This window comes from Anoplopoma fimbria, chromosome 14 (assembly GCF_027596085.1).
Source record: "Anoplopoma fimbria isolate UVic2021 breed Golden Eagle Sablefish chromosome 14, Afim_UVic_2022, whole genome shotgun sequence".
Classification (NCBI taxonomy): Eukaryota; Metazoa; Chordata; class Actinopteri; order Perciformes; family Anoplopomatidae; genus Anoplopoma; species Anoplopoma fimbria.
This window is the reverse complement of record NC_072462.1, coordinates 11,228,869-11,256,754: the sequence shown is the minus strand read 5'-3', so window position 1 is coordinate 11,256,754 and position 27,886 is coordinate 11,228,869. Positions and strand designations below refer to the sequence as shown.

Sequence of the window (27,886 nt, the reverse complement as noted above, 5' to 3'; positions counted from 1 at the left end):
TTGATCAATAATAGTCATTTTAGACATTGTTACACAATTCAGAATGGCAGTAGTTGGAAACAAGGTAAATAAGTTGAATTATATATAAATAATAAGGTATCTATAATTGACCTTGATATTTGAATATATCTATAATCAAATAAAAAAAACCAATAACATAAAAAAGTAAATATAGCTTTTTCAGTGGCTACAGGAAGTACTTATTTAAAATATATGATTAATCTTTTTCATTTGGCATAAGGGTTAAGATTCTACTTGAGAACTATAAATGCACTCTGCCTGATGTAAGATACATTTGCAGGTAAAAGATGCGAAATGTACCTCAAAAAGTTTATTATTACTATACAATGGAGTTTTAGGAGAGTTTCCCTGATTGTTGATTCCACCTGAACACGTCAGACAGACGGAAACAGAGAGCGATCGGGTGTGGGCGGGGCCTCCGGACCCCACCCCCCTGTATGAGAGTCACCTGGAGAGAGAGAGAGGAGTGTTCAGAGGAAACTAACAGCCACAGACTGAAGACACTGATCCCTGATTCCACTGAGTCCTGTCTGCTTCTAAAGGAGCTGCTTCTGTCCTTCTTCTGTCCTGCTTCCAGCCTTCTTTGGTTTCTAAACACCCGGTGTCGTCTCAGGAATAGGACTTTATTTATGGACACTTCAACCTTCCTTTTGGAAAGACACACATGCAGACTCTCGGTTTAGGAAATCTTAATTGATACCATTTGTCTGCACCAGGATTATTAAACCTAAAACACTTTCTGCAGAGTTGAGCTGAGACGGTGAAGGAACATCTACAGAGTTTGTCTGTCCGGTAAAATGAGTTGGACGCAGCTGATCAGGTGAGTCTGGAGACCAAATTTGTTTTTTTAAACTTTCTTTTACAAACAAACGAATTTTGTTTTAATTCAGAGACTTAGTATTGATAAAGGGATTTAACATTTTTTTATTATTATTTTCAGGATGGTGCTCTGTGCAGCGACCTGTCTCCACTCTGCTGCTGCTCTGCCTGCTGCAGGTCTGTGCATCATTCATCACACACACTTCTGTGCTCGTTGCTGATTTATTTCATGTTGGAGAAACTGTTGGAGTCTTTTTATGAGTGAATCCCAAAAGTACAGTGAAATCTGTTAAAACAGAAACACTGTCTCTAGCAGAGCCTCTGAATTTAATCAAATTAAATAACTCAAACCTAAAAATGAATTAAATCGGAAAACACATCATTTAGGTGTTATTATCTTTTCAATTTTCGGTCATGTGGGTCAAATTAAGTCTTTGATTTGAAATGAATAAACTTTGCCTCAGTACCATCAGCAACTGCCACTGTTGAATTTATGTTTTGGGGGTCAAATATAAAGCAAAAACTCTCATACCAACCAATATTTATTTAACATTTCCTGAACTGAATATTTCAAATTAAGGTACATCTTTGAGGTTTTTGGACACATTTTACATCCCATTCAAACTTTTGGACTTTTTTCGAATTTCTGGATTTAATCTGAGTTTGTTGCCTTTTTCTTTCTCAGGCTGTGAAGGAGATGACTGTGGTGGAGGCCAGACCCCCTCTTCTTCCCCATCCTCTTCTTTATCACCCTCTTTATCTTCTTCTGTGGTGGTGAAACCCCAGCAGCCCTCCCAGGACTTCCTGGGCCAGTTTACCCAGGTGAACTCACCAAACAGCGGGGACCGTAAACACCGTGATGCCAGCGCCGTCCTGCCCTTCATCGGCCTCACAGGCAGTAAGTTCACACTTCACCTCTGTATGCACAGATGGAGGCCGCCCCCCCCCCCCAAAAAAAAAAAAAAAAAAAAAATGAGGAAGAAAGCCACTTGACCCAAAACAGACTGACCCAGGGTTTATGCACTGCAAAAAGAATGTCACTTTAAAATATTTCCACAAATAATCATCTTTTATTTAAAAAACTTTCCCATCTTTTAAGCCTTGTTTTTAGAAAAAAAGATTTAGCAGAGGAGCGCAAAGGTTGGATTTCTGATAGGTGACATAGCAATATTATTTATATTATTATTAGCACATTTTTAGAACAGGAAAGTTAATGCATTAAGTCCACAAGTATTAAAACAAGTTTAGACTTCTTCTTTATTGAAAAACTAAGTGATTCAGATAAAATAATTAAAGTAACACAGGGGGGCTGCTAATGTTACATTCATTATAGCAAAACAATAAAAAGTCAGAAGGATTTTCAAACAAAAGATGTTGGAAGGTAGTCTATTTTTTTTAATTCTTTCTTATCTGCTTCGAAAGATTCAAAAGTTTCTAATTTCTGTCTCTTAGAGCAAACGTCTGAAAGTAGAAGTTGTGACGGACGGATGGACGAGTCTACTGTCAGTTAGTTTTAGAGTTTCTCTGTTATTTTCAGAGTTTGTTCAGACTCTCAGTGTTTGCCTGCTGATGTGAAGCAGAGGACAGGAATGTTCTGCCAGATGGAGACTCTGGTTTATCTCACAGACGCAGATACAGGCAGAGAGAGTCTCAACCTGAGGTCTGAGGACCCGGTTGCACAATGCAGGCTGGGGCTAACAGTAGTAGAGGATGTGTTGAGTATTCTATTTGAAGAAAATAGATAAATTGTTTGAGATGCTTTCAATTGGAACTCAAACGTCTTTTTTTCACAGGTGTTGAGCAGAGTCGTAGCTGCTGTAAGAACGGAGGAACCTGTATCCTGGGCAGCTTCTGCGCCTGCCCTCCGTTCTTCACGGGGAGGAGCTGTGAGTACGACCAACGCATCAGGTAAGCAGAGCTCTGAATCACCACCATCACACAGCTATTGTTTCCTTAGTTCAGTCGTTCATATTTTGTTTTTCTGCCCGTAGGAGCTGTGGTTCCATTCCTCATGGTGAATGGGTTCAGAAAGGATGCTCGTACTGTCGCTGCGGTTACGGCACTCTGCACTGCTTCCCTGAAGTCTTCCATAAAGACTGTGGTAAGATGAACACACCAGGCACAGTCACTTCTACATTTTTCTGCTGTTACAAGGGATCATTTTCCAGATCATCCATCAGTTTTTAGGCTGTATTTAGGGTTTACAAGTTTTTTTGCCATCAGCATTTGGTTACGGAGGGCAGATTTTGCTTTAAAAGAAACCTGTCCCTGTGGTGCGTTCAAGGACTTGCACAGACTAAATCATTCATTCTTGTGAAGATATTGTTGTAGTTTTCCATGCTGTCTGCTCACTAGCCCTAATGTTTTTCAGTTGAATGAACAGCAAAGGTTTAGGCGACGCCCGCCGGCTCGTCACACTTTTCACCCCATACAAAAAAAACAACCCGGGTGTTCACGGTAAACTCCCACTGAGTGTATATCCACCTCTGAAGGAGAACAAGCCCCGCCCACTCATTAACAGTTCAAGGCTTTTTATTTTGAAATGCAAAACGCCCTCATGATCGTCAGCTCCTACGCAAACATCCCACAATAAGGACACATTACCTCCACAATAAGCTGAGCCGAGAAGCAGCAAATGCTTTATCTCACCTGTGGTTTGCCTCTTAGGCTACATGCAGGCTATTCTAACCCTCTGATTGGCTGAGCTTGTTAGGGCTTTATCCAGCATGACAGGAAGCTCTGCAAATATTTGTTAATCAAATTTTGATGTGTAATTAAATTAACCTCCTACGATGGAAGTTCATTTAATAAAATACAGTGTAAAAAAGTTATTTACATGGGAAAATACAACAAATACAATGGTATCTACCAGGGATCCAGATATTTTCAATAAATGCATTTTTATGAAAGGTCAGTATGAAAAAGCAAAACAGAAAAGACTTTACACTTTTGAGGTACACCACCATATTTATCAGAATATTATTTGCTACAATTGCAAAAAAAATCCCTTGGTGTGCTTTACATAAAATACCATATATCTCAGTAACTAAAGGAGGGCATGTTTACATGACTGCAGCAAAAGGAAATACAAAAACAAATGCAGTGTCGACAGATGCCCTTAAAAACCTTGAATACTAAACACATATATACATATATAGTAGCCTTAATACTAACAACACCACACAATAGTAACCACAAAGTGTACTGAAATGTGTACGATACAATAATTACTACTTTTCTGTCTTTCTATTTCCCAGATGATTCGGAGGAGGTACATTGGTATCGTTCGTCAGCTGTCAGGACAGTTGGGCCTGGCTGCTTCCTGTATCTGGTGCTGCTTCTTCCTCTGCTTCTCCTCGTCTGATGTTTAGAAAAAAATCAGATCCTGGACACCAACACTAAGATTCATGTGAAACGCTGAGCTGTGGACTATGCAAGATTACTCAAGCTGTTTCTTCAGGAGTAAAGATCGGTTTCCAGACATCATCCTACTTTCAAGTGTAAAAACTGAATATCTGGATTTTTTGTCTGGTTTATGGGGACCCTCTGCATTGTTGCGGTTTATGGGGACCATCTGCTAAGTTGTGGTCTGAAAGATGAGCCCATGAAATGTGCAGGGGACTGAAGGTTGAATGGACTTGAACCGAATCACTGGACCAACATTAACATTTTCAAGAAAACGCTTTTTGGAACATGAAAAATGCAGCTGAACTTGCTATGTGAAACTCAGTTTTCACATAGCAGGTCTTCTTGTCTCAAGAAATGTGGATATGTGTGTAAATATCTTTAAAATACATCACTCTGCTTGCATATTAGAACATTTAACTTCACACATAAGTTCATGACCATGTCTCTATTAACAGTTTAACAGTGAGTAGCCACGACTGAAGTCCTAACTCTGCGTCTTTGTGTCTTTAAACCTTTCAGTCCAGTGAGACTTCGTCTGTGTGTCTATGATGATTCGAAGAACTAAGTGTATATGACGGAAGCTGTACATAAGATTTTTATGAAAAGTATGTTTTTTTGTAAATCTAGGCTCTGATGCCTGTTGTGATTTTTTTTCTTTGTAAAAGAAGACATTTTCTTGTTTTTAACTTTATGTCTTCTGTCTGTTTGCACAAACTGTGAGTTGATGTGACATTTTGTCCTGCGTATATAAACATGTGTTTATGAAATTGTTTAAAACAATGTCAATTAAAACACATGTGACATTGGGGGTACCATGAAAGGGAACTTTTTAATATTTAAAAAATCACTGGGTTCAATTATCAAATCAAGTTTCAAAGTAAGTGTTAATTGTTTTTTTTCTCTTTTAAACAATCGTTGGAGAGAGAGAATTGTAATTTTCTATCTCAGTTATCTGCAGGTATTTTCAGTGGGAGCTCTGCCTGTCTCTTATCTCCAGAGTTTATTGATGAGGTTTGTATTGATTATCAGCTGTTCTCTTATCTTAAACAAACACATCAGCTGTTGTTCTGCAGCTTGTCTGCCTGCCAGCTGCTTCAGCTCGCTGCTCTAAAATTTACTGGCAGAATAAAAGTAATACGTGCATTAGCCTAAAGGGTACTTTTTGCATTGCCATTTGTTATCTACTGTTAATGCTTTGTCAAGTATGTATATCACTGTATTGTTGAATCTGGAAACATGGTGACACCACTTAAAAAATGCCCCTCAAAGCGTCGCAAAAATGAATTAACTGAGGGGCCATGATATGATCGATAAGGTAGGAGAGATGAAAAGGTTCAGCTGCAGATGTTTGTTTCATTTTTGGACTTTTCTATAATATTTGTTGTTATTCAAGTTAAACCAAGTGAGAAGTTAAGCAGGAAAATCTCTTTTTAGTAGAACTGCAAACAACTCAAAAGTTTATGCACTGCTTCATGAAGGGGCACAACCAAAATGGTTCACAACTTCTGGGTTAATCTTAACAATGTGTTATTTTAGTAAATAGGGAATATTGCTATTTTTACATGCTAAATCTTATTGTTAAAGTAATGAGTAATTATATCTGTCAAATAAATGTAGTGCAGTAAAAAGTACAATATTTCCCTGTGAAATGTAGTACATGAGAATTATGGAGTAACATTAAATGGAAATACTCTATTGAGTAGATGTACCTTTTCCCACTGGTCAAAAAACAAACATCTGGATTTTGACTTCAGTGGGGAATGTTACAGTCTGCATTTATTCCCGGGACAAATTACTCAGAAGTCGCAAGTATTAATCACCTCCTGCTCCGATTAGCAGTGATGGAAACATGACATCTGGTTGGACTTGCTGATTTTCGCCCAGTTTCCGAAGCAATTATTTGGTAAGTTCGTTGAGGTGAATATATAATAAATAAAATCAATAGGTATTTGGACTTTTTTCAGAATTCATTACCATACAAAACACAAATAATATGCTCTCATCAAAGTCACTGGACTTTGAGTCAGAAAATAGTTATATTACCTACAGGACCACACTTCATTCAAGTTTAACAGAAACACAATAAAGCTTATTAAAACTGCTTTAGTTACTCATTCCGCTGTTCCAACAATCACCAACACTGGTCTATTCAAAGTAAGCCCCTAAATCTATAAATTAGAAATGAAATGTGCGCGCATGTCGGGGCATTATCAAAGAGAAAGTATTTTTCTCTCAGTTGAATCCCTCAGTGATCAGACTGTATAGTCTCTCCTTTGTTATCCACATAACAATTTGTTTAAAGGCAGGGTTATGATTGGACAGATTACATTGCTAAAGAACAAAGCGGAAAATGTGATTAAAACCTGCACCTTGTCCGCTGGTTCCTGAATGTTTTGTTGGTCAATCTCCTCAAGAGGAGGCTAACAGGATCGAATGAGATTTAAGGAGCTGCAGGTTGGGATGGTGGAGCTTCTGGAGTCCGAACAGCAGGAGACAGGAGCAAATTTGAAGGGATTAAAGGGGATGTGAATAAGAGGAGAACAGTTAAATGACTTTATCCAATACCTAAGTTGTCCCGCTGCGGTATTTTCATCTCCCCATGTTTTATCTACCGCCACACTAATGAACCCAGAGAGAAAGAGAGAGAGAGAGAGAAAAAAAAACACAACATTCCATCATCAGACTGCAACTCCAGCTCTGTCTGCTACTGCTCAGAGAGGTGAATAACATTGTAGTTCCAGTGTTGAGCAAAGCAAATAAACTGGGAGAGAGAAAGTGAAGAGATAAATATAATGATGAGGAAACTGTGTGAGTGTCAGTGTGTGTTTCTTATCTTCCTAGGTTCCTCAAACAACTTAACTTGCTGATAGGAGCAATCAGAGAGAGCACACTGCAGATATTTAAAGTCACTGCAATCTACAACCAATTCTAACCTTAATTTGAAACCAAGTCTTATCCCTCAAATGTCCTCAAACTCCTCCCAAAGGCAGTAAAATGTATAACACACATAAACACACACACATCCCTTTAATGTCTTTGTGAGGACCCAAGCCCCTTACCCTAATCAGTACGCAACTAAAATGCCGCCCTAACCTGACCCTAAAAACCAAGTCTGAATCCTTAAACAGGCCTTTGGAGAAGTGAGGACCAACCAAAATGTCTGAACGTTCCAAAAATATCCTCCCTCTAAAGTTCTGAAACTCAAATCTCCCAAAGAGAGACACACATCAACACACAAACACACACACAGTCAGCAGATCAGCGCTGCACTGACCTCTACAGGCTGCACACTGAAACATCTCGACACATTCTGTAGGGATTCTGTAGGTATAAAGCCTCTCAGAGTCATGTCAAAATTCTAGGAATTACAATTATGAATAAGTGCCATGTATCTATGTTACTGAGTTTAGATTTTTGGTAGAAGAGAGATTCTGGAAAAGTGTGATGATTAATTAAAAAAGATACAAGCTCTGTCCCAATGCCCCCACAACATAGACACATGTAAGAGGACCACCCCCGATGGTTCTTTTATGTAGTCCTATTTTGTTTTAATGAAAAATGTTTTGACAGTTTAGACCACTGTCCCTGATCCGAAGTAAAAGTGAAACAGTTTTTTATCGAAGAGGTTCACCTTATGGGCCTACCTGATTGAGGAACCTTTTTTGGGTACACTAGGAAGTCAATTGGTGGCAATAAAAAATACATTTGTGTAGAGCTCTACAAACATTCTGGATTAAGGGATGTTACGTCGAATTCTTGGATTGTTAAACATAGTTGAGGTGTGATGATAAACTTTGGGATCATAATGGATAACACATTTAGAGGAACTGTACAAGGTTTGGATATTAAAGTACTCCTTACATGCATACGGCCTTAAAAAAAAAACCTAACCCTGTTTAGGATTAGGCAACAAAGCTACTTAGTTAGGTTCAGGAAAAGATTGATAAATACTTAGTTAGGTTTAGGTAAAGATATAATACTCAGTCAGGTTTAGGCAAAAAAAATATCTTTGTGAGGTTTAGATAAAGATCGTCGTTTGATTTAAAAAAAAAAAAAGAAGGAAGTTCCGTTACTGATGTACACAAGGTAAGAGAGAAAAACATCAAAGTTGACTTCTTGTATTACACAGGGATCGAACAGCGGTTTTGTGACTGAAACATCGCTGTTTGTTGGACCCATTATTTCAGCAGTCTTTATACTACTTTGTTCATGATTATGTGGGTACAGAAACATTTTGTGGGATATTTTCTGAATTCCGTCGCATTATTTTTCGTGTAGGTATAGCTACGAATGCTCGATGAGACCAGCCTGAAATAGTAGACTCAAAAAAAATGGCTGGACCTGGGATACCACTCGCCACCTACGTAGGGAAAATTCACACATTTATTCTTTGCTTTTTTAAAACCCCTATTGTGACCCCCTATTACTTCCCATAGGGGCTCTGTGGCAGTGTGCACACCCTGTACCATAATACCTATTCTTTGCTTCTCTCCCGCTGTATGCTTTGTAGGTACCCAATGCATGCATTGTGCAACGTGTAAATCCTGTCATGTCATCAGGTGTATAATGCTCTGTATTGTATAGTCTCACCTGTTATGTCTCATTTCACTAACCCCCGTATTGTAAAATATTTTACAGCCAGAGAATGTTTGAAACACATACATGACCAGTGGAATCTGTCTTTTAATGACATCCTGTTTGTTTCACCCCCAACACAAACTCTGACACGCTACTGTCAGCTGTTTTAATCTCTGTCGTGATGTTCAGAGGTTTGGATGGATTTGAATAAGTCGTCGGTGTGTCCGTGTGTGCGTGTGTGTGTGACATGATATCAAAGTCTTGTCATGCCTTCCGTCTGACTCGCCCGTTGAAGGATTTTGTCAGCAGCAACAAGAAGTCACACGTCAAAACCTGATTCACACAAACACACACACACACACACACACACACACACACACACACACACACACACACACACACACACACACACACACACACACACATACAAACACACACACACACACACACACACACACACACACACACATCACACATCACACACACACACACACACACACACACACAAACTTCCCTAGGATATACAATGAAGTTATGTGAAAATACTATTTTTGATCATTCACATATGTTAAAGGATGAGTCAGAGGTGTTTTGATCACAAACATGAGAACTATATATTTATGTACACTGTGTAGCTAAGTTTTGGATTTACAAAAATCTAAAAAATATATATTTTTGTTCTAGTGGACCTCAACATAAGGAGACTTCCTCCGACTACAAACTGAAATGAAAAACAACAACAATACTGATGGTCTATCAGTGTAATGTAGTTAAATGTCATGTCTGTAATTTGAATAAGGTATCAGTTGTCAACTGTGAGTGTATCTTTTTTACATTTTTACCTTTTGTCTGAACAGTAACCTTCAGGCCCCGATCACACTGAGATGCATCGCTAGAAACTCAACTGTACAGCGATAGGCGCGGCGTTGCTAAATTTGATTGGCCCAGGCAGTGGATCAAATCCAGCAGGAGGTGGGCGTTAGTATTTAACCACTTTCATCCTATTTGATGCCGGTTGATGTGGTAGAAATGGACAATGGTAAAGTTTGATATGAGCAGTTAATTATTAGCACCTATGATGAATAACATACCGTATTTTCCCTCCTCCTCAACTAACAGCAGTACAATAGCAAGAGCTTGAGGTCAGCTTGAATCCATTTTTTTGTTTCCGTTAATCACATCTCGGGGCCTGGTAGCCTGGCACTCTTTTCCGCTCCTCACGCTCATTAGCTGTTTTGCCCGAGAAACTTTGCCAACGGGCGTTTTAGAAGCAACCGCGCCTGTTGTGACGTGTCTCAGTGCAATTGGGGCCTCAGCATGTTTTAAGCGGTCTTTAAAACTTGATCTGCAGGGAATTCAAAATGCTGAGTTATTTATTAAGTTTCAGTTATGAGATACTAAATAATCATTTAAACTTCTATAATATAATATTAATAAAAAATAAAATATTCATGGGGACAGGCTTCCACTGCAGGGTGTGAAAGGACACACACGCACACACACACACACACACACACACACACACACACACACACACACACACACACACACACACACACACACACACACACACACTGGCCATGTGTGCATCACGTTATTGCTATGACATTAGATGATAATTCTATTAGGGTATATTAGTAGGTCTTGGAACACACTCGGTGTGTGACTTTAACAGACAGCTTAACTCCAGCAGCTGTGGTGTTAATGAGACAGATAGAGAGAGAGAGAGAGAGAGAGAGAGAGAGAGGGGGAGAGAGAGAAAGTGACAGTAACAAGAATCAAACCTGCATCACTACATATTATGTTTCTATACTACCAGTTTTGCAAAATACAATTTTTGTGGAATAAAACTGCTGTCTTGATTATGTTCAGTGGTAATGTTTTTTTAAAGGTAGTGCTACGTAGTAAGCTAACTAGCTGACATAAAGTGAAATGTGTATTACAATTCTACGGTACTTTCGAGCTTTCGTATCCCCTTTTCTGCTGTAAGACAGAACATTCCCTAGTTGTAGAAATAATAAAAGGATTATCTGATCTTAAACGTGGACACCTTGGGGAAAAAAATATTACTTTATTACGTAGGATGGAATTGTAATTAAAGTAGGAATTTAGACCACCAGTCAGAAAGGTTTATATGATAAATATTGAGTTTATAGTTTGAGCTATGGAGAAGGGGTATATGTGTCTATTTCTTTCTACTCCTTTTTGGCGTGTAATATTTATTTATGTTTATTAGAATTTGTTTATTGTCAGTTTGCTATATTTACAGTTCATTTGATTTATTTAGTTATTTCACAATAATAAGTCACCAGGTGATTCTTCAGTAAAGTGTGGACCAGACCCTGCCCTGCCTACTGCCTACCCTCTCTGTAGTAAGGGTTAGGTTCCGCCAGCATCTGCTCTTTACCTGAACAGGCAGTTATGTGTTCTAATCAAGGGATGACGATCTATTCTTTAAATTTGAAAAATATCTTTCTCACCTTGACATTGCACATGATTTACTGAAAGCCCAGATGTCCCAGTTTTCAATCGACAGATAAAAAACAGAAAGGCACAAATATTTTTAGACGCGGTAAACACAGGAAGCTTTTCGAAGTTGAAAATGATCAGATTTGTGAAATGGAAGTTTAACATCTGTACGTATTATTTGACTATTTATTCATGCTGCGATGTGCTGCGATGTGTATGTTTTCTCCATAAAATATTTATGGAGAAAACAAAGTGCCATACAAAATCACTTTGGTGCAGTAGTCAGGAGGCTTGTACCTTGGACGGAAGCTAGATTCTCGCAATGTGACGAGATCGCCCTAAGGATCTCTTGGGATCACATATCACACGATTATCTATCGTGTCAGGATTCAAGTATTGCATTTGTGTCAGGTAAGCCAGGGCATGGACCAATTAGTGTCCTGTGAGGAGCTGCTACGGGTGTGTCTTAAGTGTTTGAGACGACACATAGAGGCAACTGTTGGTTCTAAACAGCATGGCGGGTCACGAAGAGGTTAGCGTAAATGTTTCAATAGCGTGCATTATCAAGCAGAATAAAGAAAGACACTGTAGATTTTTCTCGGTATGAAAAACATTTCCGCTCTTCTCCCGACTCGCTTTGGCAAGAGTTTGATTGCCAGACCGTTCACCTAATCACCTGCCAAGCATTAAATTAAATCATAACAGTTTCAAATGATGGCTCAGCAGACGGTTCTGTGTAACAAACCATTTGGCAGGTCCAGTTGCAGCAACATCAATTCGGCAGGAACAAGAGACAAGCCCCCGTGAAAATAAAAAGAGTTGCTCAGACTCGAGAAAAGCATACTCTGCTTTATGGTCTATTTGACTCTAAATGGACCATTATTTACTAAATGAACATCATGCTGTATTGAAGAAGACTTGAAACTAGAGATTGAGACCATAAACTCATGTTTACAATGTTTACTGACGGAATAAATCAAGTGACAAGTAGGGTAATTTTCTCATATACTAAATACTATCGGACTTCTTTTTGCAACCAGAGGATATTCTTGTACATGCCAAAATTGAGGCCCACCAGCCACAACTTGCTGTTCGACCCCCTAAACTAATTTCAATCCGTAACCTTTTACTAACAGTAGTATTAGAAATGTATTTTTTGCCTAAATTAAATGATTTTACTCCCATGTAGTCAAATGGAGTTGTTGATGGGACAGAGGATTTGGATACAGTGGAGGGTCCGCCTCTCCTGTAGATGGTTTGCTCACGCTTTCACTTTACACACAAGAATATCAGTTTTTTCAACAGACAACCACTTGCTTTTCCTCTTTGCAGACTCCAACATTTGAATTGCAATGCGGTTTTAAAGGGAATGGGAGATGACATTCTGATTGGTTTAATTCATGTTATGCCCAAAACTCACCTATGATTAATTACAGGTGTTATATGCCAGATTGGGAGCATTTATACTGCTTTGTAACGGCTCTCAACATGGGAACCGCTGAGCTGGTGGCTAGGAGCTAACGGTGCTAACAACAACTATGGTAAAAGTGCTGACAGAGCCAACAGTGTGCACCTGTGCAGTCGGTCCAACTTTGGCAGCAAAGCAAGGAGATGTTAGGATTACACACACAGGGGAATAGTTTATTCTCTGCTCAGGTAGACATTACTGCACTATATATTCACATGTTCGCTGCTATATTAATGCTCTGAATATTAAATATGACACCTTTAATTAATAGAATAAATACAACCCCTATGCTAATTTGCCTTGTTTTTGTGGGTCACTTGCCTTAATGGTCTAGATTTAGCCTAAACACTTGTTGTCATACAAACAACTTATATAATATAAAAGATTACATACTGTGGCTGAGGGGGGATGGACTCCGGCACTGGAAGGGGAGGAACGGGTGCAGATACGCGGCTAGTAAAGCAATCTCGGTGTGACAGCGAGTGTAAAGATGACTAAGCTGTGGTTAGATCCTGGTGCCATTGGTTAAGCCATGTGACATCTGTTTCGTAATGTACAGTACTGTGTGTGTGTGTGTGTGTGTGTGTGTGTGTGTGTGTGTGTGTGTGTGTGTGTGTGTGTGTGTGTGTGTGTGTGTGTGTGTGTGTAATAATACTACTGTGAGGACAGATGAACAGTGACAGAAAAATCTAATTGTCCACACTCTGTAACCTGAAGGGATGTTAAGTTAAACAGAAACATCCTCCTGCTGATTTATTTGAAGGATCAAAACAATCAAAACATTTGTTTTTAAAACGGTAATGTTGTAATGTTAGGTCCATCCAGCAGCTGTAATTTAGAGTATTATCTGAGAAAATAATCCAGATCATCATCAGTAAAGATCAAGGAATTTTTCTGATTCTCTGAATCAAAGAGTTCAGGTTTCGCTCTGTAGTTACCTATTTGAACATACAACCATACAGGAGAAGAAGAAACACAAAAAAAACATGTTGCGCAAAAGTTGTTGATTCAGCATGTCACTCCATTATTTTGAAGTAATTGTTAGAGACATTTTCTTTAACAAAAAGGTCAAAAACTGCAGCAGAGGCCAAATTATCCAGAGTTTAGTTTGACTTTGTATGGGTCAAACTCGAAAAACCTAGCTCCTACATGCCACTCAACAGACACCCAATGCATGGCAATTTTCCACATCTGTCAAATGCCACACATCCAGTTTTTAACACTGGCTTTCTGTTATAAATGTGGTCTCCAACACCAAGATGACATAACCTGGATGTCATCCCTATGACAACATCAGGGTTATTTTGTCCCTCTAGAGAGTAGAGTATAACTTCCCTTGGCCAGTAAACTAATCCACGAACGTTTACTATTTAAGGAAAAATCCTTGAACTCTTTAGGGAAAAGGCAGGGCTAAATATGAGGAGGGTCATGTGACAAACAATCCTCCTCCACCCTTATTCTGATCTTGCCAAACAAACCAACACTTCACCATCCCAAAGCTGACACATGGGATCAAAACAAGAGAAGAAGAGTAACACTTGTGTGTCAGAGAGTGACACACATATATAAGAGAACATAAGGGAGAGGGAGAGTGAAATGGGAGGACAGAGAATATATAACATTAAAAGAGGACGTGAAAAAGAGGGAAACAAGTGAAAAGAAGACGACAGAGGAGAGAATGTGGAAGGAAGGAAGGAAGGAAGAGGGGAAGGACAAGAGAGTAAAGGAGGAAAGATGAAGAATGAATAGAACAAGAGATGGAAGGAAGACGAGAAGGGAGGTCAGAGAGGAGAGAGGAGGAGAGAAGGTAACTGGGGGAGACGTTAAAACAGGAAGGTGGAGAGGAGGGGGAGGAGTTAAGAGAGGAGATAAAGGAGAAAGGAAAAGAGAGAAACAAGGAGAGAAGAGAAACAAAGAGATGTGAAAAGAAAAACAGGAGAGAAGAGAAGAGGAATAACTGAAAGTAAAATAGAAAACAGAGACTGATCAAGAGCAAAGTCAAACACAAGGTGGAAAACAACAGTAAGTATCCAAAGTTGATTTGGCTTCATAAAACTCATATTTTTGTGGACTACTCATTCTTCAAGAATACAAACTTTTTTCCTGTAGAGGAGATTTCCGTCCGTTGGCTACCACAGTTCACTCCTTTCGTTGCCAGGTGATGAACGCTGCTCGGATTCACGACAAGCAGAAGCTGATGTCGTTCTGGGAGAGGAAGATCGTCCAGCACGGCGAGCAGATGGACGGGGAGGAGGACCGCAGGAGGAGCAGCGCTCTGGAACGGTCAGCGGCAAAGTTATTAACAGGAAGGTCATCACGCTGCACCTCAAATTTGTCATTTTTCAAACCCTTTTGAATCTGTGGTCCTTGAAGGTAGACTTTTACAAGTGGTCAGCTTTAAGTCTCATTACAATCCAATTCTGGACCTTTGTCACGCCATGTTTTATGGGTGGATTGGAGAGCTTTCGGATATCAAGACAGCTGAGTGAGAATAGATTTGAGAAGTGGACAGGAATCTGAAGTGGTTTGAGATACATCTCTCACTACTTTGCTTCTCTCAAGTAGCCTTGATAGATAACAACAGCTGAGGTTACACTGAATATAGCTGTGATCATCATGGGGGTCTTTGGAAAAGTCTTTAAAAATTGATTTGTCAGTTGAAATCGTCATCAAAAAACGTTATTTAAAAGCTAAATATGTCCATCAGTATAACATTCAAACTGCATAACATTTATTTTCAATATGATTACAGAGATGTTGTGGTGTTTCCTCATATTATGCCATTGAATCCCCATTTATCTCTGGTAAGACCTTCTTCCATTGGTGGCACTGTTGCAAATGGTCCACAATGCAAATGCAAAACATTACCCCGTACAACCTGAAAAGCAGTGGGATTTTATTTGCCTCAACGTCACGGTTACACTCAGTTACAAATATGGACTCAGTGTGTATTAAGTCAGGGAAATATATCAAAGAGAAAGCTAAGTTCATGACTTTTGGTCCATTGTATTTAAGGTAAGATAGAATATTTTTAACTCTTTACGTTTGCTGTGACTAAATTGTGATGGACCTACTTGCATAATGTGTAAAGTTGAACAGCAACATTTGTGTAGCCGCTCTAGAGAAGAATCGCTGCACCCAGCATCTTTACTTCTGAGCATTCCACCTTTTTTTTGCGGCCTCTCAATATTTAGTAAAAAATCTCTGAACTCTCAGAGAGCTCTGGCGTCGTCACTATAGAAGAATGGAGTAGAAGCTTGTATTAGACGCATTCTTATTTCCTGATTTTTGTATGTCAGACGGACACAATCATAAAAAGAGTGATGAGAATGTTTCTAGCGCCGCTTTCTCTGACAGATTGTCCTCCTCGCTCTAACGTTACAGCGGTCAGATTGAGTGTTGTCAAGCTTGTCCATACAAAGTATGAAGCAAGCATCCTCCGGCTGTAGCTCATGGTGAAAAGACGTCAAACGAATAGATAATATAAAGAAAAGGGGCGATGCTAGTCTATCATACAACTGTGATTAGAGTGGTCATATGTTGTCAAGATATTGTTGAAAAAACTAACTAACAATGAAACTTTGGGATCAGGCACTCCCGCTTTTTAGTCTGAGAAAGACGTTTTGTGGACACAGAAGCACAGAGTGAGAGAGGCGAGTGTGTTGCCTTAGTGTTAACGATATTAGTGTTGGTGATGGTCAATGGTAAATGCACTACATCTGCATGAGCCTTTCTAGTCCTACGACCACTCAAAGCGCTTCAACACTACATGTCATCAATCACCCATTCATACACTGATGGGAGGGGCTACCATGCAAGGTGCCACCTGCACATCAGGACTCAAACTAACATTCATGCCCATTCATTCACGGCAGGCACAGCCTGTGGGAGCAATGGGGGTTAAGTGTTAAGTGTCTTGCCCGAGGACACATCGAAATGGTCTAGGGAAAAACTAAGGATCGATCTGCGGATCCTCTGATTGAAGGACGACCCTGCTCTGCCACTGAGCCACAGTCTCCCACAGTATGTGTGATTAAACCATTATTTTTGGTACTAAACTGCCAAGTGCTGAAGTTATTCTTCTGCCATCTTTGCACCCTCTGGCCAGACTGAAGAATATTTCCTTGAGAATTGAACTTACAGTTGGACTCTAAAATAAGAATAAGATGGCCATGGCTAGAAGAAACTATCGCTGACTGTTTATTGGACAGAATCTTTCAATCTCTGTACGTCCAGCCATCCACCTCCCGATTGGGTGTTTACTGTAAAGTTAAACAAGTTAAACATTATAATGTAGCAACTTCAGACACGCATGTCAAACGATGAGAGAAAGAGAGATCTGACGATTTGTAAATGATGAACTTCTTTTATTATGTTCAGGGGATTACTGCAGCACTAGCAGCTTGTGTTTCTCCATTCGCTCTGACAGCATCACATATATATTCCGTGTCATGTTGCTCCAGCTCTTCATCGAAGCCGTGTGATGTTAACACTGAGTGAAATATTCAAACCCCATGAAACCTCTGGGACTGCATCATTTGATCAAATGGCAATATTCCACGCACACATTGTGGATCATTTTAGAAGACGTTCTCAGTATCTTTAGATACTTTTGGGATCTTGGCTGGAATTCAAAACAAAGCTCTGTGGGAGTTTATGAAGACGTGTGAACCGTTGGGTGAGAGGGGGAAAGAAAAGCGCACTAAACACGCATGTAGTTACTGTCCTTAGCCTTTGTCCCCGTCTCTCTCCGTCATAACTTGATTAGTTTTGGAAAAATGCCTCGGTTGTGTTTGCAGTTCGTCTGTCTGTCATCACATAGTAGCCTGAGAATGTTGATTAGGAGGCTGCGCGGCTATACATCTGAATCCGGGAGATCAGTGTGAATATCTGAGGATGGACTGAAGATTAACAGACACACGACGGAGCGTGCTGACAGACAAACGCCCGCTAACAAAGACGCAACAATATTAATCCTGTCACAGCAAACACGGCCTCACACACACACACACACACACACACACACACACACACACACACACACACACACACACACACACACACACACACACACACACACACACACACACACAGACACACACACGGTTCCCATTTGTCTATAACACAATTAGCCCTGACAGCAATGACTGCAGATCAAGTTACACTAGATGTCTGCAGGATTAATTTAAGCCCAGGAGTTATGGTGTCAGGGTAAATACTGGCCTCGGATGTGCTGACAAAACCCCACACTCCTCTCGGCCTCCCAATTGCTGAATTCATCCTACTTAAAGCAAAATATGTCTTTTATCTCCTTTAATGTAGGGTGATAAAAAAATAGAAACCAATAAATAGGCAGACGCTGGTCAGAGGATAAACTGTGTGAGTCTCAGTAGTGGTATCTGGTGGTATGATTCTCATGGTTGTAACCTAAAAATGAATATGAATCTTTTAGGTGAACTAAACACTTTTCCATCAACATTTTCAGTACTATTAGTAAATGTTAGCCAAGCTGGCTTGCTAAACTAAGATGGGGAACATTATACCTGCTAAACGTCTGCATGTTTGCATTGTTATTGTGAGTGTGTATGCTGAACACTTTGAACTTGAATATTATTAAAAAAGCCATTCAGAAAGTAAGCTAGCTTGGTGGCTAATAGGAGCATTAATCATAGATTGTATATAAGAAGTGGACCTGGTCATAGTGACTTCACTCATTGGTTTGTGGTCCGCTGTTAAGAAGTCTTGAGTTTGGCCATTTGCCGTGGCCATCTTGGATTAGGCCCGTCACCATGTTGTTGTTTTTTGCAACTGATGAACGGAAGTTACCATATTTGAAATGCGGAAGAGTAATATAGTATACGTCTCTGGTAGCAATCTATCAATAACATTAACTTTCCACTTTATGGTCTGTTTGATTCTAAATTGATCATCATTTACTAAATGAACATTATACTGTATTGAAGAAGACTTGAAACTAGAGTCTGAGACCATAAACTCATGTTTACAATGTTTACTGAGGGAATAAATCAAGAGAGAAGGCGCCCCCTACTGGATATAGAAAGAATCTAAGTTTTTAGACACTTGTGATTTGGGTTCACTCGGCAGAACTGGAGGTTGCCGCCTCACAACAAGTTAGTATTCCATTGAAATGAATTGTTTTGTTGCTAAATTTTGCTGTTTCAAATGCTGGTTTGACTGAGTCTTTAAGCTGTTCATACTTACATTAGCATTGTATGACAAACCCCTCATTCATTTCAGTCAGACCACTGTGTTAGCACCATTGGGTGCCTGTATTTGTGCTGATATAGAGCAGATCAAATTCTTCCACTTTCCTGCAATTGCCCCCCAAAAAAACCAAACCCTCCTTTTGTCTGAGTATTATCATCGACATGCTTGGGAAGCCTTTATTCCTCTGTCTTACGTCCATTCCAATATGACTTTGTAACCACATCATTTTACGATTTTCTTATAGTTTTCTAAACCACTATAATGTGTGTTTTAGTGCCTGGAGAACCCTCAAACTCATGGATCAAGCAATGAGTTCTGGGATCCTTTCTCCTCCTCTCACTGGTTCCTGAAGGAACACTACTGCACCCATGTTGTTTTCAGTCTGACTCTCTTCTCTTCTCTCCTCTCCTCTCCTCTCCTCTCCTCTCCTCTCCCTCTCCCCTCTCTCCTCTCCCTCTCTCTCTCTCTCTCTCTCTCTCTCTCTCTCTCTCTCTCTCTCTCCTCTCTCCCTCTCCTCTTCTCTTCTCTTCTCTTCTCTTCCCCCCCCAGGCTGAGGGAGCAGTGGTTAGTCAGGTTGGATCAGAGGAATCAGCACCAGCAGAGTTTCTTCGAGGAGCGAATCAGACGAGCTCAGAAAGCTCAGCAGAGCCTCAGGAGGCTCCATTCCCCCTGAAAGCAGCAGATCGAGCCGATAGAAGATCACACCACCAGCTCGCAGGGGAGGAGCAGCTTTCCCAGTGGCATTTGTATCATTGAAATTTGTAATACTCCACATTTACAACAAGTCGATTTTTTGCAGCTGAAAGAGAGAAACAATAACAACCACATTCGTTATTATGAAATAAATAACAACCATACAAAATATTTCTCACAAATAGCTTGTTTTTTTAAAGTCCAAATAAGACCAAATCAATATTAATTTTGTTGCCAACAACTTCCTTTTTTGATATCTAAAACAAGAGACTCAACAATGTTGATAAAAAAATACAATAATGCTGAATAAAAAAAAAAAAATTCAATTGAACATTCTCTCTGTATCAAACACACTCGCACTCTGCGGCGGCGCTCAGTTCGTCTAGGTCCTTCTTGTGTCAGTCCTGTAAAATGCATAAAACTGGCGCCAATTAGCACCCGCACACAGCTACCATTCACAAGACTGGTATCCAATGAAGAGACCTATTGGTATCGGTATCACTTTAAGGGTACTGGTTTTGGTACTGGCATCGTCACTTTTCAAATGATACCGAGCGCTAGTTTAGATGCACCACACAACCAGTGGTCCTCATCACCCCTAGGTGATCTGTCTCTCACCTGATCTGTGTTCTCCATGGTGTTTCATTCTTTCTTTGTTTTACTTTGCTTGCTTGGTTTTTTTTTCTGCTTTTTTTTTTACTGTCTTGTGTTGTTTTTCTGTTGTGGTTAAACATTTGAAATGATATCCACTCCACAGACATCTGTATTACTGCAGTACATATGCTTCCCAATAAAAACAACAAAACATTTAAAAAAGTAGACATCAGACACAGAGAGACTCTTTGTAAAAGAGTTTGGGACAAAGAGAGTTCTTTCTTTATGCAAACAGGTCAGCATCAACAGTTTTTCTGAGGAGACTAACTCAATTTAAGGAATATATCACATTTTTGTCACATTGTGGTAATTTTATAAGAAAACGGACTCTGTGTTGTTTTGTCTGTTCAGCAGCTGTCCTTAGAGAGCCTCTCATGGCCAGTCTGATGTCTGTACTTCCTGCCGTGTCTTATCTCCTCATCAGTCTCTGTGTGTTGATAAAGAGCTGTAGCTTGTTAGTTGTTGAAGATTGACACACACACACACACACACACACACACACACACACACACACACACACACACACACACACACACACACACACACACACACACACACACACACACACACACACACACACACACACACACACACACACACACACACTTCTATAACCATCCTCAGTGGATTTATTTCATATCAACTCAGACAGACAGTCACTGCCAGCTGCTGGATTCTTTCATTTAGACAATGCTTCTTTCTCAAACTGTTCAAAAACTTCACTTCAGACACTTTGCTTTCATTTGTGAAAGTGTAATCACAAAGTGATAGAATTATTGGTTCATTTGGTAGGGCAGTCCACATTAATAAAACATTCCTGTAAAGACGCCAGAGTTATCTATTTTTCATCTGTATATCCCCTGGACAGATGTCACCCTTAAAAAACTGAATATAAGATTGAATTACAAGGTTATGCATTATTTACCTTCTACAAGCATGCATAAACAATAATAAAGAGGGAATATTAATATGAGTAGAAACATTCAGGACATCCTGATACTACATTGTCAAGTACTATTACCTAAGACCTGCAACACAGGCTCATAAATCAACACATGCAAAGCAAATACATGAGGGATAATTATGGTAAATAGAAACATGGACTAAAGATGAAATTATGTTGCATTGTTAGACACTAAAGACATACAGAGCAGAATCACAAAACATAAAAGCATGCAGAGTATTTAAAATATATTAATCAGTCTGACAAAGCTGGACAAAATTTTTTTTTGCATGCAGTAAATGAGGGTCGACTGGCTATTGCAAGATAGACGGACAGTGGACAGACAAAGGGAACTTTAGCACGGTCAGATTAAGGAAGTAAGCGCAGTTACGTTCTAGTGCCGACAGAGCTGGGTACTAATTAACCATTTCTTTAAGTTTGTCTAGTTCTCTAGTGGTCACAGGGATGGAGTTCCATTCTAGTGCAGCTTTTACAGAGAATGCAGACTGACTGAAAGCCATTTTACTGAGGGGGATAATGCATTCCCCTCTTGATGCACCTCTTGTGTTATGCAGTTGATCTTGTGGTAACAAACTGAGCAGGGGAGAGGTCAAGCCATATATAATCTTCAACATGAGGCAGCCATTCACATACTGTATTTAATATTAATTTATATATTGGGCAAAGATTTTGACTGTAGTGGTTTTAGTGTAGTGGCGCTATCCTGTGACCAGGTTGTTAAACAGTAAGTGATATTGGTAAAAAAAACATGGGATCTGTTAGTGTCATGCTAAATTATTTGAGCATAACTACATCAGCAGCAAATATATCCTTTTTGATGGTTTAAGAGATCTGATCATTCTTGTAACCTCTGATTGAGTGACATTTCTTCTGCTGAAAGCCGGCTCTATTGAATTTACTCGACAAACATACGTATTCCCAGATTAGAAACATTTAGCAATGGAGCTACAAAATCAATGAAGTAGTGGTTGAAAGCTTTTGCTACTTCAGCTGGGTTTTTTGAAAGCTTTCCATTTATGTGAAGTTGGCATTGCAGTTTTTAAGACAATAACCCATTTCATATATTTTTTAAATATCTTCATATATCCAAAGAAAGTGTGTTTGATATGTTCGTGAATAGATTTGTGATTAAAATATTTGATAGTTTACTTGCATTATTTTTTTAAGACTGTTTACCTCAATGGTTATTCCCAACAGTAGGTCATCCCTGTCGATTTGTTGAACAGCAAGTTTTTCTTGTTTGTTTTTAGGCATTCTTAAAGATGTATGCTTCCTATCAGAAGACTTAAATCACTTGCTGGATAGTCTTTCTGGCTATCATAGTCAGATTGCAGTCAGAAAGACCAGTTACCAAAGATTTAAGAATTCTCTCAGCACTGTTACTAAATAAGAAATCAATTTGGGGCATGATGGAATAAGTTACCTTTCTTGGCCCACTGATCAGCTACACAAGGTCAAATTTATCAGTTATCTGTTTAAGATTCTTTGTAGATGATTTGTCCTCCCAATTGATGTTAAAATCATCCATAATATTTACCTCTTTATTGAAAATACTTTAATTATTTTAATAAAATGTTCTCAAATTCCTCATAGATACTTCTATTGGAAGTGGGAGGCCGATAAATTACAATAAGTGAAAAAGATATTTGTGCTGATAAAGTGATATATAGACCTATGCTATCCGATTCTTTACAGACCAACCACTGGATTTCATTACACCAGATACTATCTCTCTCCCTTTGAACTCATCCTATCTCTCCTGTATATGTTTAAACCTGGTACATTAAATGCTGCTAATGGGGCTTTTTGGTGAAGCCATGTCTCAGATGAAAGGAAGCCTAGATTGGAGTCAAGCAAAAGATGCTGGACTTGATCAATTTCAGATTTAATACTCCTCGGGATTTACCAGTTTCTGGTTTACATTTTGAGTAATCTTTCCATTTACATGTGGACTACCTGAACATAACTAACAGGTCAGTTAGTGCAGAAACGTTGCTTACTGTTTATGTGTTGAAACAGGGAGAGCAAGTTGGTCTTCCTTTGAAATAATAAGTTAGGAGTGTAAAGTAGTAGGGTGGACATGTATCACATAGAAGAACTTTGTAGCACTTTTAAAAGTAAAAAAACAAACAAACACATATTTACAGGATTTTAACTCATATCACAGTGTGGAAAAACAGATGTGGTCAGACGACAGTACCACTACTCCACAATCCGCATTGTGATGGGCTGTAGACATATAGTCACATGGTCAGCCTGCTCTTAAGAGCAGAGGGCAGCCAGATCAACTTGTGACCACACTGCCCGTGTACTACAGAACATTTTGCCGTGCACTTCTGTGTAGTTTGGAATATAGCTGGTTTCCAAAACAAATGGGCAACTGTTTAAAATCCAACAATTCAAATGCCTTTGAAACACTGTAGTTATTGAGGCAGATGTTTGTGACGTTGTCATCAGGTGAAAAATCAGAGGCAACAAGAAAAGCTAATTCGTAAAATTGAGAACTCAACCAGCCAAGAACACAGAGATGTCAAAAAGTTGAGTTAATTTGAATTTATTAGTAAAAGACATCATCACATTCAATGTGTCTCATGTAGCCTTACAATAAGTACTACATGGCTGGAACACTCAAGGGGGACAAATAGCATTTGATTCAAAGAGTTTAGCTAAGTTTAATATGGATTAGTTTTTTTAGACATATTTTTCCATTGATGTTATCAGCCTTAAGGTTGTGATATATGCAACTCAAAACATGTGAATATAACAAACACATTATATTCAGGCTAGATGTTAAATCTTAATTTCTCAACACACAATTATATTAAATGTTTTTCTGAAACATACACTAGTCTATAATATATGGTCATAAGTGCATGAATACCCAAACATTACACCCATATGTGATCGTTTACCATCTTCAAAGACCATGGGCATTGACCACATGGAGTTTGTAATTACAAATTGGCCAAGCCCTTTTTCCAATCCATCATAATCAAATTAGGGGGACCCCTTATAAGGTTGTGTAGGGAGAAAAAAATTAAAAGAGAAAGCAAGTAGAAAGAAGAAAAAGAACAAATGGACACAAACATTGTCAAGGAAACCATGGACTTCAAAATCCATATTCGCTTTCCGGAGGACATAACCAGACATTAGCGGTATGTCATAAAGAGAAGAGCTTCAACATTTGTGCTCAAGGCTAAGTAATAATGATATACACCAACAATCACCAAGTCATTTTGTTCTGTTATATTAAAATAAAATTAGATGTTTTTTAACAGATGGCGTGCCTCACTACAGTTGAAGAAGACAGAAAGACAAGGAAAATTTGACAAAGGTGGTAGTAACGGCAACTGAGGCAAATCAGGTGTTCGAAGAAATGCACTGCAGCAGTTAAGAAGATGCACCATGCGGTGATCAACAGTTATTATGACCAAGAAAGAAAGCTGACATTGGCAAATGGGTAAGAAATTACACCCAAATTGACCTCCCTTTTTTTTTTTTTAACAAGCCTACTAAAACAATCTGTCAAACAAAGCTGTAATTAGATAATTGTATTGAAAAACTCACATGTGATAAATATCCTTCACTAAGGGATATTGTTTCTGCTTGACCAAAGGTCTACATAGGTATAACTTGAATATTATTTGACTACAGGTTGCTCTGTGTCCAGACTGAAAGAAAAGACACAATATAACCCAATAGAAGCATGGTTATGGTGTAAATGAATGTCCCATGCAGCTAAATGTGCTTAAATACCAGCTGCTTCATACAAATGTCTAATCATCATTCAACTTTTTCAGGTAACAGAGCCATTTGAGCTAGTTGGAATGGATCTCATGAAACTCACTGTAACCGTTGCTGGAATCAATACATTTGTGTAATGGTTGATTATTTCACAAAGTGGGCAGAGGCCTACCTTTTGAAGAATAAATCTGCAGAGCTGGTGACCAATTCCATTATTGATTTATTTTTTTTACAAATTTGGAGCACCTCGGAGACTGCTTACAGACCAGGGGACGGAGTTAAAAAAAACAGGTAGAAAAGTCACAACGAATGTTCCTTATTCTTAAGCCATACTGTAAATGCTGACTTGTTTTCTGCAGAAAGGAATTTAAGGTAAATTTAAGGTAAATGCTAGACTCTATGAATGCTAGGCCCTTGGCATTAAAATAAGCTTCTAATCACAATACCATCCTCAAACCAATGGTTTTGTTGAAAAGCTTAATCCAGAGGTACATTGCATATTCATAAATTGTCATCGACATGAATGCTTTCGAAGTTTATTGTTGATCCTTCTCCCAGTGATGGACAGAATGCAATTTAGATTCATGTGTACATTGTTGACTTAAATGTCTGCAGTTACAGTATGTGGAATTTTTCAGGTCTCTCAGCAAACTTGCCAGAAAATAATCCCCCAAAATCGGATAATTACCTTCAGGCTACAATGTTTGGACTTTGAACCAAAAAACAATTGACATTTCAGCATAGTCCATATTATTTAATGTTCGGCAGAGGGGCAAGCTATCCATCAGAGGGGCAAAAGGATTACGGATTACGAGATAAGTGGCTCTATTTCTTTTGGAGTGAAGGGATTGTGGTTTTGATTGCTTGGATAAAGGGCTTGTAATATAACACCACTTGTCTTTTGTACCTTAGGTGACAATTTGTTTATGGGGGAGAAAGTCTTTGAAGGACTGACACACCAACAAAAAGTATACACAACAGTCCGACAAAATGTGCAGAAAACTCCAGAGAAGATCCGTAAACGAAAGCTGGAAAGAGGATGGGAGGAATATTTAATGTTGGAGATATCGTCCTAACAAAGAACATGTGGAACGTCAGAGAAAAGGGACGGGAAAATGGAGAGTGACATGCTGTGTCCGTCTACAATCACTGCCATGAAGGGGAAAATTGTTAATTTGGCTAAAAATACTACCAAAACAGTGGCCGATCTCGACCAAATAACTGCTTTCCTAGAACCAGCGTGAAGGAATCCATCCAAGCTTACTAAAGTTAGCAACACCCCTTTGGCTCCCCCCTCCCCACAACCACCGTCCAGCCTCTCCAGCCCTGACAAACCTGTAACATTTCTTCCATCACACCCCTCAAACTTACAAACCTACCTTACTCCTGCTATCAAGAACTCCGATCCTCCACCAGCCACATCTCAAAGAAAGAGTCAACCAATCCATGGTAATGATGCAGTCCATTTAGCAATATGACATCATGTATTAAAATGCTATAGACTCTTTTAAATGACAGAGTTGTTCTGTATTTCCAGCTCTCAAGGATGTATGGAATACAAAAGGGGAGGTTATCTAGTCAAAAGTGGGTCCATATAAGCTGTTCACTGCAGATTTCTGGACCCTGGCAGCTGGGAGAGAATTGGAGAGTGAGGTAAGTCTTGTTTGTAAGCTACAAGCTGTAAGATTTTTCCTTCATTTGATTAAAAAATGTTTGCAATAGTATCTCTCTAACCTTACCCACAGACCTTGGCTCTGGGTGGCTGTTTCAGGGGACCACCTAGACCCCCTGTGTTTCGCACTCTTGAGTCAACCACTCTGCCCCTTCTCCCTTTGTGTCAAATGCTATTTGTCCCCCTTGAGTGTGCTCGCCATGTAGTACATATTGTGAGGCTATATGAGACAATTTAAATGTGATTATGTCTTTTACTTATTAAACTCAAATTACCCCAACTGCTTGACATCTCTGTTTTCTGGGCTAGTTGAACTCTCAATTTTAGGAATTGGAATGGAAAAGTATCTCTTTCATCCATCCAACAAATCCTCTGACACAACATAATATGCAATTAATAACGGCCCTCTAGAACAACACATAGGGGTGTTTTCTGATCTTACTGCCCTATCCCATCCATTCACCGCGACCTCCTCCATACAGAGTTTATCGCTCTATAATAGCTTCAGGGTTTTGTAAACATGTGTTTCTGGGATGTAATCAACATGCTGCATCTGGGCCATGGAGCAAGTGGAGCAAAGTTATGGTGGTGATACGCCAAATCTGTTGACCTATGGAGAACAGGATATTTCGCCACGTGTTGCATGATGGTTGTTGACGAGATGACTGACCATTCCCTGTATCTGAATTTGTATAATCTTGACTCAACCTCAACTTTATGCAAATTGGGTCCTTCCATCACAAGGCAGCAGGCTCTTGAAACTCGGATTAGTCAAACTAGGCAAGGCTGATCAAATATGAATCAAGATTCTGTTGCAATGCCAAACCGGACCACTTTGAGATCCGCCACATCTTTTCCGTTTGATGCCTCCATTAGGTGAATTGCCCCCATTTTGCTACCCCGCTTTTTGTCTTTAAAAAAACCGTATGATCATACAGTCCCGTAGAAACAGGTGATAATATTTAAGCAGCCTGTATTGATGATCCTTTTAATATTTACAGCAACTGGCAAAGACAAGTAATATAATAATAAAAATCACACATTTATGGACCGCCCTTTGGGTTGGTTCAGTCCAAACTGTCGCTGATTATCCATCAGAGTCTGTCAATCCACACAGGAGTCTAACTGCTTACAAAGGTAAGAAACATGAAACCGTTTAGCTTTAACT

The 27,886-nt window shown here is 39.3% G+C and overlaps 2 protein-coding genes across 2 annotated transcripts; both read left to right on the top strand.

The window, feature by feature from the left end:
- Window positions 1-474: 474 nt before the first annotated feature.
- Window positions 475-5,384, top strand: tdgf1 (teratocarcinoma-derived growth factor 1). Its single transcript, XM_054612906.1, has 6 exons — window positions 475-841; window positions 962-1,017; window positions 1,526-1,738; window positions 2,634-2,748; window positions 2,832-2,941; window positions 4,098-5,384. Exons 1-6 carry the CDS (start codon window positions 819-821, stop codon window positions 4,202-4,204), a joined length of 624 nt encoding a protein of 207 aa, XP_054468881.1. The 5' UTR covers window positions 475-818; the 3' UTR covers window positions 4,205-5,384.
- Window positions 5,385-14,924: 9,540 nt separating this feature from the next.
- On the top strand, window positions 14,925-19,664 carry LOC129102786 (protein FAM240B). The gene is made up of 2 exons (XM_054613054.1): window positions 14,925-15,046; window positions 19,541-19,664. The coding sequence occupies exons 1-2, from the start codon at window positions 14,925-14,927 to the stop codon at window positions 19,662-19,664; spliced, it is 246 nt and encodes an 81-aa protein (XP_054469029.1).
- Window positions 19,665-27,886: the final 8,222 nt, after the last annotated feature.

Excerpts from the sequence above, each read along its gene's own strand:
- tdgf1 (XM_054612906.1), top strand. The coding sequence starts at position 819 with ATGAGTTGGACGCAGCTGATCAG. Across the intron at positions 1,018-1,525 it reads TGCTGCTCTGCCTGCTGCAG|GCTGTGAAGGAGATGACTGT; the intron begins GTCTGTGCATCA and ends TTTCTTTCTCAG. Across the intron at positions 2,749-2,831 it reads GAGTACGACCAACGCATCAG|GAGCTGTGGTTCCATTCCTC; the intron begins GTAAGCAGAGCT and ends TTCTGCCCGTAG.
- LOC129102786 (XM_054613054.1), top strand. The coding sequence starts at position 14,925 with ATGAACGCTGCTCGGATTCACGACAAGCAGAAGCTGATGTCGTTCTGG. Across the intron at positions 15,047-19,540 it reads AGGAGCAGCGCTCTGGAACG|GCTGAGGGAGCAGTGGTTAG; the intron begins GTCAGCGGCAAA and ends TTCCCCCCCCAG.